This window comes from Somniosus microcephalus, chromosome 8, assembly GCF_052327205.1.
Source record: "Somniosus microcephalus isolate GS21.2 chromosome 8, FLI_Smic_1.0, whole genome shotgun sequence".
Lineage (NCBI taxonomy): Eukaryota > Metazoa > Chordata > Chondrichthyes > Squaliformes > Somniosidae > Somniosus > Somniosus microcephalus.
The window spans coordinates 257,775,490-257,793,512 of record NC_140994.1 but is presented as its reverse complement, the minus strand read 5'-3'; the positions used below and the strand labels follow the sequence as shown (position 1 = coordinate 257,793,512).

The following is an 18,023-nucleotide window of genomic DNA, read 5'->3' as shown; positions in this document are numbered from 1 at the left end:
TAGTGATAGATTTCAGGAAGACATAGACAGGCTGGTGGAATGGGCGAACACGTGACAGATGAAATTTAACGCAGAAAAGTGCGAAGTGATACATTTTGGGAGAAAGAATGAGAGGACATTTAAACTAAATGGTACAATCCTGAAGTGGGTGATGAACAGAGAGACCTGGGGGTATGTGTGCACAAATCATTGAAGGTGCCAGGGCAGGTTGAGAAAGCGGTTAAAAAAGCATACGGGATCCTGGGCTTCATGAATAGAGGCACAGAGTACAAAAGCGTGGAAGTTATGATGAACCTTTATAAAACACTGGTTCGGCCTCAACTGGAGTACTGTGTCCAATTCTGGGCACCGCACTTTAGAAAGGATATGAAGGCCTTAGAGAGGGTGCAGAAAAGATTTACGAGAATGGTTCCAGGGATGAGGGACTTCAGTTACGTGGATAGACTGGAGAAGCTGGGGTTTTTCTCCTTAGAGCAGAGAAGATTGAGAGGAGATTTGATAGAGGTGTTCAAAATCATGAGGGGTCTGGACAGAGTAGATAGAGAGAAACTGTTCCCATTGGCGGAAGGGTCGAGAACCAGAGGACACAGATTTAAGGTGATTGGCAGAAAAACCAAAGGTGACATGAGGAAAAACTTTTATTACTCAGCGAATGGTTAGGATCTGGAATGCACTGCCTGAGAGGGTGGTTGGAGGCAGACTCAATCATAGCTTTCAAAAGGGAGTTGGATAAGTACCTGAAGGAAAAAAATTTGCAGGGCTACAGGGAAAGGGCGGAGGGAGCGGGACTAGCTGAAGTGCTCTTGTAGAGAGCCGGCACGGGCTTGACGGGCCGAATGGCCTCCTTCCGTGCTGCAACCATTCTATGGAGCTGGATAAGCACAGGAGGGAGAAAGGAATAGAAGGATATGCTGACAGGGTGAGATGAAAAGGTGTGGAAGGAGGCTTATGTGGAGCAGAAACACCGGCATGGACCTGTTGGGCTGAAAGGCCCGTTTCTGTGCTGGAAATCCTTTGCAACACTACATAGTTTAACATTCGTTTGCCAGAACCTGCATAACTGCAACTGAAGCTCAAAGGTGGTATCTGTGAACCGTGTAAGTAATTATGGGCTGTCATTCATCGCAACTGCGCCTCGTTAATCCCTTGCCTGCTTTCTTGACGTTCGAAACAACAGATTTTCTCTGAGTTTAGCCTGGTTATTTAGGCTCTAATAATTAATCACCATCCCAAGCCCTCTCGCTTTTCTCCTGGATTTTAAATGCTGAAAATAAAGCTGAAAAACACCTGAACCGACCTTGAGCTTTTAAGATCGGCAATTAAAACTGGCTGTAAAAAGTCCCTTCACATGTGTTCGAGGCAGATTAGGAAACGCTCAACTTGTCGACAAGTTAAAAAGAGGATATGCAAAGAAAACACAATAATTACAGAGTTCGCCTAAATAAAGGAAGCCCATTGAATTTTCTTTTATCTGCTGAAGCTACTTCAGCTGACACAGTATTTTTTGATGACTCGTCGACAGAAACACACTTGGCTGGGAAGCCTGTTTTGAAAGGAAACCAAGTTTAATACCAGCCCTTCAAATTGCCAGGCAGGAACTATCTATCCCAAGAGTGTTGACAAGCAGCCGCTTTCAGTTTTTTTGACACAACGCTGCAATTCTTCCACAGTTTGCGTATTGTAAATTAGCTGAACAGGAAAGAATGAAGAGCTCTCCTCTCTCCTCTCTTGAAAAGAGAAGGCTGGGGGGGGGGGGGGGGGGCGGTGGTGACCTAATAGAGGTCTTTAAAATTATGGAAAGGTTTTGATAGCGTAGATACAGAGAGAATGTTTCCACTTGTGGGGAAGAGCAGAACCAGAGGCCATCAATATAACAATAGCAAAATACTGCGGATGCTGGAAATCCGAAATAACAACAGAAAACGCTGGAAAAACTCAGCAGGCCAGGGCAGCATCGGTGGAGAGAGAAACAGAGTTAACATTTCGGGTCGATGACCTTTCGTCAGGACTGAGAAAAAAAGCAGGAAATGAAACAGATTAAAAAGCAAGTTTGGGGGCTGGGAAATGGGGGAGGGGATGAAAGAACAAAAGGGAAGGTCTGGGAGGTGAAGAGACATTAAGAGATAATCAAGGTGAGACGAGATGGTAATAGGACAGGTAAAGAGACAAAGGATGGCTCTCGATGAAGTGTGAAATGCGCTGGCAGAGTGAGAGACAGCTGCCATGTGGGAGAGAGAAAAAAAGGCACAAACCAAAAGTGTGGATAAAATATAATGGGGGCCGAGGTTATGATCTGAAGTTGTTGAACTCGATATCGAGTCCGGAAGGCTGTAAAGTGCCTAATCGGAAGATGAGGTGCTGTTCCTCGAGCTTCATCAATATAAGATAGTCGTCAAGAAATCCAATAGGGAATTCAGAAGAAACTTCTTTACCCAAAGAGTGGTGAGAATGTGGAACTCGCTACCACAGGGAGTGGTTGAAGCGAATGGTATAGATACATTTATGGGGAGGCTAGACAAGCATCTGAGGGAGAAGGGAGTAGTGGGTTATGCTGATAGAGTCAGATGAGGAAAGACGGGAGGAGGTTCAAGTGGAGCATAAACGCCGGCATGGACTGGTTGGGCCGAATGGCCTGTTTCTGTACTGTAATATCCTATGTAATTCTATGAAACTATAACCAATTTGATTTCCTGGAGGTCTACTGCAGTCCTCCCATCAACGAAGATTAGCATAAAACTATGCCATAACAGTAGTGGTTGACCTTTGATTGGCTCATTAACCCTGATAATTTAAATAACAAATGGGCTAAATTTTAGCGAGGTGAATCCCATGATGGAAAGCTTGAGGAAAAACACAGCCAATGACTAAAGCTACCTTGGAGACCTATACACCACGCACCAGGCCTGATAACCATCATCTAACACTAATTGGATTTTTGCAGCACGTCCCATTAGAGTGCTCTGTTCCCACTCGAACATCCAAGTATGTATGCACGTATATACACTACTTACCAAAATGTACACGACCAGTACCTCCTGCATCGCTCCCATTCCTTCTAGGCAGTAATGCAACAACAACTTGCATTTATATAGCTCCTGTAACCTGGTAAAACATCCCAAGGCAGGCATTTGTGTTGTCACTTTTTTACCCAGATTCAGAGAGATACAAGCGGTGGCACAGACAGGAATACAAAGCAGATTGTTCCACGTGTATGCTGATGATACCGAGCGCTACTTCACCACCTCTCAAGACCCCTTCACTGCCTCTGTGCTGTTAGATTGCTTGTCCACCGTCCAATCTCGGAGCAGCCACAATTTCTCCCAGATAAAACATTGGGAAGACCAAAGCCATTATTTTCAGCCCCTGTCACAAACTCCGTTCCCTCGCCACCAGCTCCAATGGTGCAGGCCATTCCGTGGGAATCAGAGCAAGGAGAGTGCCACTGGGCAGTACTGCGGGGGTGAGGGAGAAATACAACAGTATTTACACCAGGCAAATCAAGCTAGGTTTAGAAAAATTACTGGTACTTAGAGCACCCCAAGAGGATAGGAGAGCAGGAATGGACCAGGAGCATGTGAGAGTAACCGAGTGGCCTTATTGCGATGTATATATGGTTTCAATATAATTTGATCTTGGGAAGCAGGTATTCAGAGCTCCTGTCGAAAGCAGATTGCTGCCTAGCCTGATCACTGCGTGCAAAATGTGGGCAAATTTAACTGTTCAGCTCTGCGCAAAGAGGGAAGCTTCAACACCTCGTCTGTTGCCAAGGTTACGGTTTTCTTGAGAAACTAAAATTAACTCCACGAGAAAAAGACACGCAGACAGGCACATGCGCACACAAGCAGCTACCCAGCACCACCAAGCACCATTGAAAAGGATATTCCATTTCTATCCGAATATCATCCAGACGATTTTTCAAGTCATCCGAATCTTCCTCCCCGTGTTCATCAAACACATTCAGTTGCACATTAAGCTCTTCATTTTCAATTTTCCTCAATTCCTGGAAAATAGTAAGTGAGACAATATAGATTGTGGATTCATCAATACTTGTGACGCTTGAACACTTCATGTCCTAGGGTACCACGATGTGTGGACACTAATATGAAGGTTTGGGTCGGGTTCCCGGTAAGGAAGTAAGTTCTTTACAAGAAGTCTTTAGATGCACGAGGAATTAAACTTCCCATGGGGTCAACTTCCACGTGTATGCTGATGATACCGAGCACTACTTCTTCACCACCTCTCAAGACCCCTTCACTGCCTCTGTGCTGTTAGATTGCTTGTCCGCCATCCAATCTCTGATCAGCCACAATTTCTCCCAGATAAAACATTGGAAAGACCAAAGCCATTATTTTCAGTTCCCTCGCCACCAACTCCATCCCCATCCCCCCAGTCTCAGGCTGAACCAGATGATTTGCATCCGCAGCATCGGACGAAAGCCCAAGTTGGGCTTCCAACCCCATATCCTCTCCACCACAAAGACCAAATATTTCCACCCCAATAACATTGTCCAGCTCCGCCCCAACCTCAAGCCATTCTGCTGTTGAAACACTCATCCGTGCTAGTGTCACTTCCAATGCTCCCGACAGGCCTTCCATCCTTCACCCTCCATAAACCCCAGCTCATCCAAAACTCTGCTGCCCATGTCTCATTCCGTACCAAGTTCCATTCGCCCATGAATACCCCTGCGCTTGCTGACTTACACTGGCGCTCAGTTCCCCAATGCCTCAAATCTAAAATTCCCATTCATGGGTTCAAATCCGCCCCCCCCCCCCCCATTAACTTCACCTCTCCAGATCTCTGTAACCTTCTCCAGCATTACCACCTCCCCCACAATCCCCAAACTCTTCTGACGCTTACCTCTTGAGCATTCCTCCTCCCTTTGCACTCACCATCGACGGCCATGCCTTCAGCCAATTGAGCCACGCACACTGGAATTCCCTACCGGGGACCCCCCAACGTCTCTCCACCTCCCCCTCCTCCATTAACACCCTCAGTACCTACCTCAGTGGCCAAGCATTTTGAGCAACTCGCCTAATAACTCATCCTGCGGCTTCGGAGTCCAATTTTTATTTCCCTTACAAGCCAGCTACCCACTTTAAATTGTTGCTAGCTTGCGTGCACATAGTTAATTTAAAATTTCATCGAGGCTGAAAACCCCCGTGGATAACAGAGCGCGGCTCACCGGTAAGATTTGATTGAGTCCTAAACGCATGATTTCGCTCCGCAAGTGAATCCTGAAGTCGAGTTCGTCAGCGGGAATGATGAGGGCATTAATGAACTGCATGCATGCCACCTGACGAGAGAAAATTAATTCCAGATCAGTTCAAAAGAAAATTATATCGTTGATGCCTCGTTACTAAAAACCCAATCGTTATTACAAAAGAAACATAAACAACAGAAATAATTTAAAGAAACAGCATTATAAACCAGGAAGATCCCGGGTCTGATCTACACCGAATCAGCAGATCTCAGCAGGGTGCTACAGTTAACCAGCAGCAGAAGGCGACAAGAATCAGCCATGGTTCCTGCACCTGACTGCTCTTAAGAACAGGAGGAGGCCATTCAGCCCCTCGAGCCTGTTCCGCCATTCAATTAGATCATGGCTGATCTGTATATTAACTCCATCTACTTGGTTGCCTAACCCTTAATACCCTTGCCTAACAATATTCTACCAAGCTCATTTTTGACATTTTCAATTGACCCCCCAGCCTCAACATCTTTTTGGTTGAAGAGAGTTCCAGATTTCCACTACCCTTTGTGTGAAAAAGTGCTTCCTGACATCACCCTAGCTCTAATTTTAAGGTTACGTCCCCTTGTACTGGACACTCACCAGAGGAAATAGTTTCTCTCTATCTAGCCTATCTTGAACACTTCAACTAGATCGCCTCGCAATTTTCTATATTCAAGGGAATACAAGCATAGTCTATGCAACTGGTCGTCATAATTTAACCCTTTTAGCCCCTTCGGCGAACACGGTTAGAAAATAGGCGTAAGTGTTAGCTGTGGCTCAGTGGGTAGCACCCGCGCCCGAGTCAGAAGGTTGCAGGTTCGAGCCCCACTCCAGGCTCTTGAGCACAAAAATCTAGGCTGACACTCCAGGGCAGTACTGAGGGAGTGCTGCACTGTCAGAGTACTGCGCAGCGCCAAACAAAATTACAGGGAACATTGGCCTCATCTGCTCTCTCAGTTGACGTAAAAGATCCCATGGCACTATTTTGAAGGGAAGGGTAGTAATCCCCGGTGTCCTGGCCAATATTTATCCCTCAATTAACTCAAACAGATCACCTGGTCTTTCTCAAATTGCTGTTTGTGGGAGCTTGCTGCGTGCAAACTGCTGCCGCATTTCCGACGTTACAATAGTGACTACAGTTCAAAAGTACTTCATTGGCTGTAAAGCGCTTTGGGACATCCTTTGGTCATGAAAGATGCTCTATAAATGCAAGTCTTTCTTTCTTTAGGATGCAGTCAAGCCAGATCAGAACAGGGCTCAGCTGTGATTCACCCCATGGTCTGCCTATTCTCACTGTCAAGGCTCACTTATGAAAACTTGGGCAAGGTACTAGAGAGCTGCCAGCGTTCGTCAGCAGAGGAGGGAAAGAAAGTTGTAAAAGGCAAAAAGAAATATAAATGGTGTAAAACTGCGAGGAAACTGGTTGTTCCAGACACTGTCACTCTTAGCAGAGTGAATTTTTAAAAAGGGATGTGGGCATCGCAGGCAAGGCCAGCATTTATTGTCCATTTAGTGCCAGTTGTGGCTCAGTGGGTAGCACTCTCGCCTCGGAGTCAGAAGGTTGTGGGTTCAAGTCCCACTCCAGGGACTTGAGCACAAAAATCTATGCTGACACTCCAGTGAGTGCTGCACTGTCGGAGATGCAGTCTTTCAGATAAGACGTTAAATCGAGGCCCTGTCTGCTCTCTCAGGTGGACGCAAAAGATCCCAATGCACTATTTCGAAGAAGAGCAAGTTGGTTATCCCCGGTGCCCTGGCCAATAGTTATCCCTCTGTCAACATCACAAAAACATTGGCTGTAAAGTGCTTTGGGACATCCGGTGGTCGTGAAAAACGCTACAGAAATGTAAGACTTTCTTTTTTATCCCTAGTTGCCTTGAGGTGATGGTGGCAGGTGATTTCTTGAACCGTTGCAATCCATTCCTTGTAGCAATTTGATGCATCAGAGCAGCTTTCTAGGCGGTTAAGATTCAGCCAATTGAGATCCGGACTCAATATCGAGTTCAACAATTTCAGATCGTAACCTCGGCCCCCAATTACATTTTTACTTATATTTTTTATCCACACCTTTGTTTTGGCCCTTTCCCCCCCCCTTTTTCTCTCCCACATGGCAGCTGTCTCCCATTCTGCCAGCGCATTTCACACCTAATCTAGAGCTGTCTGTTGTCTCCACTAGTCCTATCACCATCTCGTCTGGTTTTGAATACCTCTTAACGCCTCTTCTCTTTTGTTCTCTCCCAGCCCCCATACTGGCCTTTTAATCTATTTCATTTCCTGCGCTTCTTCAGTCTTGACAAAGGGTTTCGACCCAAAACGTCGACTCTATTTTCTCTCCACGGATGTTGCCTGGCCTGCTGAGTTTTTCCAGCATTTTCTGTTGTTATTTAAGATTCAGCCACGTCGTTGGTGTGGGGCTGGAGGAGGTCTACCAAGTCCCTTTGTGTAGGCACAAGGGGCGATTTCAAGGATTTCCTTCTTTAAAATGCAGTCCCTCAGCCGAAGGAGCAACAGAATGACCAGGCTTGGAAACACCACATAAAACCCGTGACCTGTAATGGAGTTCGGAGTTCGATCAACAACAGGTGTAACTTCGACGGAGAAGATCCAAATTAAATGATAGTATTGGATCTCTCACTCTTGGCCCATTCCTCCACCCGTATGCTGTTGGCAGAGACTTCACTGATGTGAGATGTTCCACCAAAAAGGTCCAACTGAGAAACAGTGGCCACTTAAGTCATGGCGACAGACTTACTAGCCTACATCCAACAGATCCATATACAGGAAACTCTCTTTTAACCGACACCTAAATATCCGGAAACACCTCTTATCCGGCAAAATTCAGGAGTAGGTTCAGGTAAGTTTTACTATATATTAGTGGCCGTGTAACCGGGGTTCCTGCACCTGTGGCCGTGCAACAGGGACTCCTGGATCTGTGGTCGTGTAACCGGGGTTCCTGGATCTGTGGCCGTGCAACAGGGACTCCTGGATCTGTGGCCGTGTAACCGGGGTTCCTGGATCTGTGGCCGTGTAACCGGGGTTCCTGCACCTGTGGCCGTGCAACAGGGGCTCCTGGATCTGTGGCCGTGTAACCGGGGTTCCTGGATCTGTGGCCGTGTAACCGGGGTTCCTGCACCTGTGGCCGTGCAACAGGGACTCCTGGATCTGTGGCCGTGCAACAGGGGCTCCTGCACCTGTGGCCGTGCAACAGGGGCTCCTGTACCTGTGGCCGTGTACGGGGCTCTCGTACCTTGGTAAGTATACCTCTCCGTAATCCGGACTTTTTGATCAACCGGCACCACGCCGGTCCCGTCGGTGCCGGATAAAAAAAGTTTCCTGTATTTGATATTTAATTGCATATTTACAAAGGAGTACAGCAATAAAAACCATTTAGAAATCGCACCAGCTGCCTGGAATATTTTTTTTGCTCTGCTAGCCTCCAAAGGTTGATGATCTCAGGGACGAGTTTGGTGTTGGTGCCACTACAATGTCCCAGAATTTGCTGGTCATTGTGATGCATCAATACCAATATTAAACATGTCCAGCGCTGAGAATCTAACAAGTTACCACCAGGCAGGTTAAAGTGCTATCTGTACTGGCTGAGTAATATCGCTGGGGGATCCGCGATGCTCAAACTTTCTCCTGTATTTCCATTACTACCACCAGGCATGTGTACACACCTCGTGTGTTGTGAAAATAATAAAGGACACACTCGATGTAGAACAGCACCAATAAAAGAGGTACTAACTTTCCATCAAGAGCAAATTTAGAACACCAACACAAATCGATGCAAAGCCAGTTTTTTTTTTTTTTTTAAATGGACGGTGTTTTTGCCCTATTTGTCTTTTCAGGAGTATGACTTGCCTTCAGTGGTATGCTCTGTTCAATCTTCAATCCAACCAACAGGGCTTTGAACCTTTCACTGTCCTTTTGCTCTGCTCTCTCTGTCAGTGCTTCCAGTACTTTTTCATGTCTGAAAAGGGAGAGTTATAACAGAAATCGGTGTTAAGCAGCTGCTAATAATTCCACATTTCCAATAATCACTTCGCAACGTACAGCTAACCTTTCTCATTTCACCTTCCTCTTAACATTCACAGCTTATTGCACATTTTATGGTGAGCAACACCCCGTCACAAAATGGAAATTAAAAAAATAATAATTCTGAGTTACGCATGTGCAAATATTAACAGAATTCTGAGGGTTTAAACTGCAACCTGGGTGAGTTGTGGAGACTGGTTAACACTCCAGTGCAAGGGACGATGTCTACAGGGAATACCATTCTTTGAATGAGATGTTGTGCACAGAAAAGATCCTATTGAACTAATCAAAAAGAATAGGAGACAGCTCCTGGATTAGAGCCAATGCTGCCCCCAAAGCTCCCAATATTCTGAACTCCTATAGTGCTAAAGGAAGCAAACTATTGGAGTGAAACATTGCACGATACACACACATATAACTGTATCGCCAAATCAAACACATCAGAACTGATTACAGTACCATCATTCAGACTAAATGTAGAGCAGACTAGACGAGATCTATACTTAGCCTTAATAATCATTGGAAAACAGAGTGGGACTGCTAGGTAGCTCGTTCAGAGAGCCAGCACAGGCACGGTGGGCTGAATGGCCTCCTTCTCTATGATTCTATGATGTGCAAGCAAACCTAATGTACACACAGACTGTAATATACATAGTGTGTTGGTGCTGCAATGCTCGAATTCAACAAGTCTTCTGTACATGTTGTAAAACAGGAAAAAGATTTGAGCAGTTAAATGCATTGTGTCACAGCAACCTTCAATTTGAAGAGGTGAGCAATGCTGCTCAGCAGTACAGTATACATTGGCAATCACCTATATTGACCAATTGGCTATATTAATAATTTCTGCTACTGCTGCAGTTCACTGGATACATTATTTTGCAATTTAATTAACTGATGTGACGTTCATTTCAAGCCTCAGATCTGGTAGCTTATTGGAGAGTCCAAGTAGATAGTTACCGCCTTAAAGAAGTCCATAAGAACATAAGTAAACATAAGAAATGGGAGCAGGAATAGGCCACTTGGCCCCTCGAGCCTACTCCGCCATTCAGTAAGATCATGGCTGATCTAGGGCTCAAAGCCACTTCCCTGCCCACTCCCCATAACCCTTTACTCCCTTATCTTGCAAAAATTTGTCTCTCTCCACTTTAAATGTATTTAATGACCCAGCCTCCACAGCTCTCTGGGGCAGAGAATTCCAAAAGCTTACGACCCTCAGAGAGAAGAAATTCCTCCTCATCTCAGTTCTAAAAGGGCGACCCTTTATTCTGAGACTGTGCCCCCAAGTTCTAGATTTCCCCACGAGGGGAAACATCCTCTCTGCATCTACCCTGTCGAGCCCCCTCAGTATCTTACATGTTTCAATAAGATCACCTCTCATTCTTCTAAATTCCAATGAGTATAGGCCCAGCCTACTCAACCTTTCCTCATAAGTCAGCCCCCTCATTTCTGGAATTAACCTAGTGAATTGTCCATTTGATTTGTGAGCCATGAAGCCATGGTTTACTATTCCTTATGGCATCTGTGGTCTTTAGATGATCATTGATAGATAGTAGCCCATAAAATGATCAAGTGCTTGTTAGACTAATGGGACCATCAGCTGGCTGATGTCTTCACCGCCATCTTCAACCTGTCATTGGCCCAGGCAGTAGTCCCTACATGCTTCAAGACCGCCACCATCATTCCTGTGCCTAAACAAGCGGCTGTGACGTGTCTGAACGACTATCGACCTGTCGCACTCACACCCATCATAATGAAGTGTTTCGAGAGACTGGTCTTAGCCCACATCAAAGCCAGTGTTCCTGCCTCCCTTGACCAACACCAGTTTGCCTATCGGGCAAACAGATCAACGGAGGATGCAATCACTACTGCTCTACACTCGGCACTGAATCACCTAGATGGTAAGGAGACCTACATCAGAATGTTGTTTATAGACTACAGCTCAGCATTCAACGCTATCGTCCCCAATAAGCTGGCCACCAAACTCCAAACTCTTGGCCTGAACACTTCCCTCTGCAACTGGACCCTGGACTTCCTAACAAACAGACCCCAGTCTGTCAAATTAGGCAACCACACCTCCCCCCCCTGACCCTGAACACGGGGGCCCCACAAGGATGTGTGCTGAGCCCCCTCCTCTACTCCCTCTTCACCCACGACTGTGTGGCTGTTAATGGTTCCAACACCATCATCAAGTTTGCAGATGACACCACGGTAGTAGGCCAGATCACCAACAATGATGAGCCAGCCTACAGGGAGGAGGTCCAGCATCTCGTGAAGTGGTGCGCCGACAACAACCTGGCCCTTAACACCAAGAAAACAAAGGAAATAATCGTGGACTTCAGAAAGTCCAAAGGCGGAAGTCACACCCCCATCCACATCAATGGGGCGGAGGTGGAAAGGGTGGCCAGCTTTAAGTTCCTCGGAGTCCACATCACGGAAGACCTCTCCTGGTCCCTCAACACCTCCTCTCTGGTGAAGAAGGCCCAGCAGCGCCTATATTTCTTGAGGAGGCTGAAGGGATGTAATCTGTCACCCCCGATCCTCTCTAACTTCTACCGCTGCACTATAGAGAGCATCCTGACAAACTGTATCACGGTATGGTACGGCGGCTGTAGCTCCCATGACCGGAAAGCCCTGCAGCGGGTAGTCAAAACTGCCCAACGCATTACCGGCACCCGGCTACCGACCATAGAACATATATATCAGAAACGCTGCCTACGGAGGGCACGGACCATCATCAAAGACCCTACCCACCCCAGCCACAGTCTGTTCGCCCTCCTACCATCTGGAAGACGCTACAGATGCATTTGCACCCGTACGACCAGATTTAGGAACAGCTTCTTTCCCAGGGCTGTCATCCTACTGAACTCCACAAATAAACACTAAAGCCTGCACATCTGCCGATGCACTTTATTCACTTTATTATGGTCATATTTATGCTAATATATATGTACAAATGTATGTTGAAATGTTTAAGTGTCCTAATCCAAATTGTACACTCTCGGGAGCCGCAAGCCTACATTTCGTTGTACTGCACTTGTGCACTAACAATGACAATAAAAGTTGATTTGATTTGATTTCTAAGTTTATCTATAGTTGAATGTCAAGCTAACATTTGCTATTGTTCACTATACAGGTACAGCTCTTCATATAAAACTTCAAAAAATATTCCTCAGAACCTCACCCAGTCCCCCCCCCCCCTCATGTTCTTGACCATTCTAGAGAGTGTATACTGTCTGATCTAGATGCCTTCTACACATATTTTGTTTCTTCGTAACTCATAATGAACTTATCTAAAAAGCATTACAGGCTGGAGCTAAAATAACTGGATTCACAATTCGTCAACAATCTGTTAACAACTGAGCAAAAAATACATCCTTTGGCGCTCTCGCCATTACCTATGATCCAAGCTTCTTTTGCCCTTTTAGGCGTATATTTTCCTCCTTTCATTAGCGATAGCAAAACCTGCAGTACGCGTAAAAAGGCGGGCAACCAGCTTTATACTCGCAATAACATTAGTGAACAAACGCAAGTATATTCTTTACTTCTATTATTTCTCGCGGTTACCCTGACTTTGGCAATTTTCCCTGTTCAATTCTTGTGCCTTTGGTTTCCTCTTTCAAATATCCGTTTGAGCTCGTCGATCCCCCAACACGGAGTTTGCCCAAAACTGACCCTATAGTTATTGAGCCTTGCTCTACAATTTTGCATCTCATTGAAACTTATAAAATTCTATCAGGTCTAGACAGACTAGATGCAGGAAGGATGTTCCCGATGGCGGGGGAGTCCAGAACCAGGGGTCACAGTCTAAGGATAAGGGGTAAGCCATTTAGGACAGAGATGAGGAGGAATTTCTTCACCCAGAGAGTGGTGAACCTGTGGAATTCTCTACCACACAAAGCAGTTGAGGCCAACTTATTAAATATATTCAAGAAGGAGTTAGATATATTTCTTAAGGCTAAAGGGATCAAGGGATATGTGGAGAAAGCTGGGACCGGGTACTGAATTTGGGTGATCAGCCATGATCTCATTAAATGGCGGAACAGGCTCGAGGGGCCGAATGGCCTACTCCTGCTCCTATCTTCTATGTTTCTATCAACTCGAAGAGATAGCTTGCAGAAAGTTAACTGCAAATGACCAGGAGCGATAGTTCAACTGAGAAGCAGGCGCTATCGTACCAAGATACGTGCACTGGTTCACGTATCAATGAATCTCTGCTGTTGAATTTGCAAACAGAGTTTGTGCAACAAGTGCTGCTTTTAAAGAATCGTATGCTTACATGTTCTCCGGATGTGGCAGGATACAGATAGCAGACAAGAGCTTGACAGCATCAATCATCATGGCTGGAGCATTGGGATCTACAGCCTTCACCAGCAGCAGAATGCCATCTTCTGAATCCAACATCATTTTTATCCCATACTGCATAGTGAAAGTTGAAAGAAAATTACACCGTTAACCTGTCTTATCTCTTTTCAGATGCTAAAGGGCCTACTGTTCATGACCAAATTACTTTTCTTCTTCTGAACATTCAGAGTACTGACGAAGGGTCATCGACCCGAAACGTTAACTCGGTTTCTCTCTCCACAGATGCTGCCTGACCTGCTGAGTATTACCAGCATTTTCTGTTTTTATTTCAGATTTCCAGCATCCGCAGCATTTTGCTTTTGTAATTTTCTTCTTTGTTGTTTTATTTACAAGTGTTCAATACCTTCCCTCAGAAGGGGTGCTGGAAATCCCAACAGAGCCCTCCCTCAGGTGTGGAGCTAGCTGGAGACCTCATACCCACCTGATGCTGGGGTGGGGAAAGAGGAGAATTACAGGGGTTACAGCCTGGGTCCAAACTTGGGCAAACAAAACAGTGTCCGCTGCACAAACCATGGCAAGAACCAAGGTCACCTTGAAGCCTGCCTATAAAACATACATTAACCTCGGGAGGGAAGGAGTACCCAAAATGCAAGGTACCCATGAGATTAGTTCAAAAAAGGTATTTTCCAATAGGAATTCAGAGAGAAGATGGAGGGGGGGGGGGGGGGGTGCGCGGAAGGAGAGCAGAAAGCACTCTACCGAGTCTTTATTCCAACCCCTTGGGTGGATTTTCTCCACCTTGTGCGCTCTCTTTAGTCTGCAGTCAGTCAATGAACTTTACCTCAACTGCTCAAGAAACAACGAAAAACTCGACGAGCCACAGCACTGATGAAGCTTCGGATTCTTTTGGAAAGCAAAAATGTCCCAATGCTACATTCCTGAGTTAGTCTATAGTTGATAATATTTGGTGCTTACAGGCACCAAAACATGGTGAATGAGGATCTACATAAACTGAAAAGTCTTTAAAAAAAAAAGCTGAAGTCCTATTAAGTGGATCCAACGCCAATCCATCCAACGTTACGCATTCTGTAATAATATTAAAACACGCACCTTGTTGTTCATAAAAGCTTTGAGGCACCTAATAATTTCATGTTGAACTTTGTAGTTTATACTGCAAAAGAGAACAATGCGATTATTAGTACAGCGTAAAACAAGCTGGCACGGCACACAATTAAAAAAAAATCCTGCGACCAATAAACACAGAAAAAGCTGCAAATACGCAGCAATTCAAGACAGCGTCTGTGGGAAAACAAGTGTCTGTTCACTTTTCAGGCCTTAAGACCCTTCCCTCAGAGCTCAGTATTGTCCCCAGCAAACATCCACACATATGTCTAGACCCATCTTTTATTTCTTTACTAGTCCCATTTACCATCTCCTTTCGCCTTGCACCAACATCCCTTTTGCCATTTAATCACTCCTGCCTTCCACCCGATCACACACCTCCCCTTTTCGTTCTTTCCTCGCCTCTCCCCTTTCCCTGCCTTGGCACTTGCTTAAAGCCTGTTACCGTACATCGATAGCATTTTCCAGTCCTGACAAAAGTTCATCGACCTGAAACCTTAACTCTGTTTCTCTCTTTCCACAGATGCTGCCTGACCTGCCGAGTATTTCCAGCATTTTCTCTTTTTATTCCACACACATGTAACCCTCCAGCATGGGTCGCTGGATATCTATTAGGAGAGATGTCCTGGTTGATTTTTTTTTATCCTTTCCCAACCCAAGAGTTTCTGATGCCAATTGTAGCATCTCAGCACAGACCAGGGATGGAGCTTGGGACCATCCCAGTTTGTATAGTTCAGTGTCTTTACCAAATGAACAAGCGGACGAGCCCCTGGGCGTACTTCAGATTACCTTCCAATTTACTCGGGCATTACCAAGTTTCCAGAGAAGGTAACCAGCTGGATTAGTCACGAGATTTAAAATGGGTCCGTTTTAAGAAATTGAGAAACACAGACCATTTAAATGCCTAGTTTTTAATAAGAGATATTTGATTCAAGAAGGGCAAGCTAGCAAAGAGAACTTCAAGCATATCTGTGAAAAGACGGCCACTAAAAATAAAGTGCTGTGATTACTTTACCTTGAAGGATCCAGCTGCTCATCCTGTAACCCTTTCAATATATCCAACAGTGTCGCTAGCCCCTCTGCACCAAAGTTCTGCACCCAACTGTTTGAAGGAAAAACAAACAGATTTATTCTATACAGTTTGCGAGCCGAGAGCACAATGCTGGGTTTGTTTCAAGATACTTTCTTGTGTTATGGCTCAGTAGACTACCTCCGGAGGAGGACAACCTAAAGGCACTTTGTTCTGCGCTGCCAGTTTCTTTCGATGCGCGGTCCCTTTAAATTTCTGCACACGCGCGGTATTTCCGAGGTAAAAGCTTGTGAGCGGCCTGCGTGGGACCTTGCAGATTACTACGCGGCTGTGCATGCGTGCAGCTTACAGGGAACACTACCCGAAGGAAACCCAGTGCCAAGGCTTGCTCGGCAGCGGTTGTTGCTAGTGACAGCTTAATGTTACTAAATGCCAGTGAATCCCCAGGGTCGACTGAAGGCATCAACTCCTCCAGTGTGGCCACGACACCAATGGCTACCGATGTACATTCAATGACAACCAAACACGTGTCAGTGGATTTCTTCGGTTTACTGTTCTTGCCCTATCTGGATCTGAATGATACGAGAAACAGGCTACAACCATTCCTTACAGGTTCCTGTTGCGAACTCAAAACAGATTTGGCAAGTTGTGGTATCGTGTTTAGGGAACAAACGTTTAACAGGATTGTGAGCGACCACATTTTGCACATCATTTAAAGCTTTACAAAAGGTGTCAGTGCAGGCAAGAATTTGGCTAAGACAAATAAAATTAGAGAGTTAAATGCGTGGCTCAAAGACTGGTGTGGGAGAAATGGGTTTTGCTTCCTGGGACACTGGCACCAGTACTGGGGCAGGAGGGAGCTGTTCCATTGGGACGGGCTTCACTTGGCCAGTGCTGGGACTAGAGTCCTGGCGGATCATATAACTAGGGCTGTAGAGAGGGCTTTAAACTAACTAGTGGGGGGGGGGAGGTTCCTGGAGAGCAAATAATAAAAATGACAACAGAGAAGGTCATAGGCTTAGGTAGCAGTGGGGAAATTAAAAACCAGAGCGTGTCAGGAAGGGGCAGAAGGTATGGAGTAAAAGGTAAAGTAATAAAAAGGGCAAAAGCAGGAACTAAGTGTCACAAAACATATTTGAAAGTTCTCTATCTGAATGCACGTAGCATTCGTAACAAAATAGACGAGTTAATGGCACAAATAACTACATATGGGTATGATCTTGTGGCCATTACAGAAACATGGCTGCAGGGTGACAATGCCTGGGAATTAAACATACCAGGTTATTTAATGATCAGGAAGGACAAGCAGGAAGGAAGGGGAGGTGGGGTGGCTATGTTAATAAAGGAAGGAATCACTGTAATACAGAGAAATGATATTAGGTCAAAAGATCAGGATAATGAAACAGTTTGGGTGGAGGTAAGGAATAATAAGGGGAAAAAAACACTAGTGGGCGTAGTCTATAGGCCTCCGAACAGTGGCAACTCTGTTGGGCGGAGTATCAATCAGGAAATAGTTGAGGCTTGTAATAAGGGAACATCTATAATTATGGGGGATTTTAACTATCATATTAATTGGACAAATCAAATTGGGCAGGGCTGCCTTGAGGATGAGTTCATTGAGTGTATTAGGGATGGGTTTCTTGAGCAGTATGTAACTGAACCGACCAGGGGGCAAGCAACCTTAGATCTGGTCCTGTGTAACGAGGCAGGGGATTAATTAAAAATGTCCTAGTAAAGGATCCCCTTGGAATGAGTGACCATAACATGGTTGAATTCCATATTCAATTAGAGGGTGAGAAGGTTGGATCTCAAACAAGCGTGCTAAGCTTGAATAAAGGAGACTATGAAGGTATGAGAGCGGAATTGAGTAGAGTGGATTGGGAAAATAGATTAAAGGGTAAGACGATACATGTTACAACTTCCAAAAAAAAATATTCCACTGAGAAAAGGGTGTAAAAGAAAAGACAGCCATCCGTGGCTAAGTAAAGAAATTAATGATAGTAATCGACTAAAAACAAGGGCATATAAGGTAGCCAAATCTAGTGGGAGGATAGAGGATTGGGAAAACTTTAAAAGACAGCAAAAAATAACAAAAAGATTGATTAAGAAAGGGAAGGTAGATTATGAAAGTAAATTAGCAAAAAATATAAAAACATATAGTAAGAGTTTTTATAGTTATATAAAAAGAAAAAGGGTGGCTAAAGTAAATGTTGGTCCCTTAGAGGATGAGACCGGGAAATTAATGGTGGGAAATATGGAGATGGCAAAAACACTGAATGAATATTTTGTATCAGTCTTTATAGT

At 45.1% G+C, this 18,023-nt stretch overlaps 1 protein-coding gene across 1 annotated transcript in view; it reads right to left on the bottom strand.

Moving 5' to 3' along the window:
• diaph1 (diaphanous related formin 1) overlaps positions 1–18,023 on the bottom strand; it is a 432,569-nt gene that overhangs the window by 294,352 nt on the left and 120,194 nt on the right. The window contains exons 6-11 of the mRNA XM_085995955.1: positions 15,705–15,791; positions 14,678–14,738; positions 13,542–13,681; positions 9,092–9,200; positions 5,183–5,293; positions 3,882–4,000 (exon numbers count right to left, since the gene is read on the bottom strand). Of these exons, the coding sequence (XP_085852081.1) occupies positions 3,882–4,000; positions 5,183–5,293; positions 9,092–9,200; positions 13,542–13,681; positions 14,678–14,738; positions 15,705–15,791 (627 nt within the window). The remainder of the gene's footprint in view (positions 1–3,881; positions 4,001–5,182; positions 5,294–9,091; positions 9,201–13,541; positions 13,682–14,677; positions 14,739–15,704; positions 15,792–18,023) is intronic.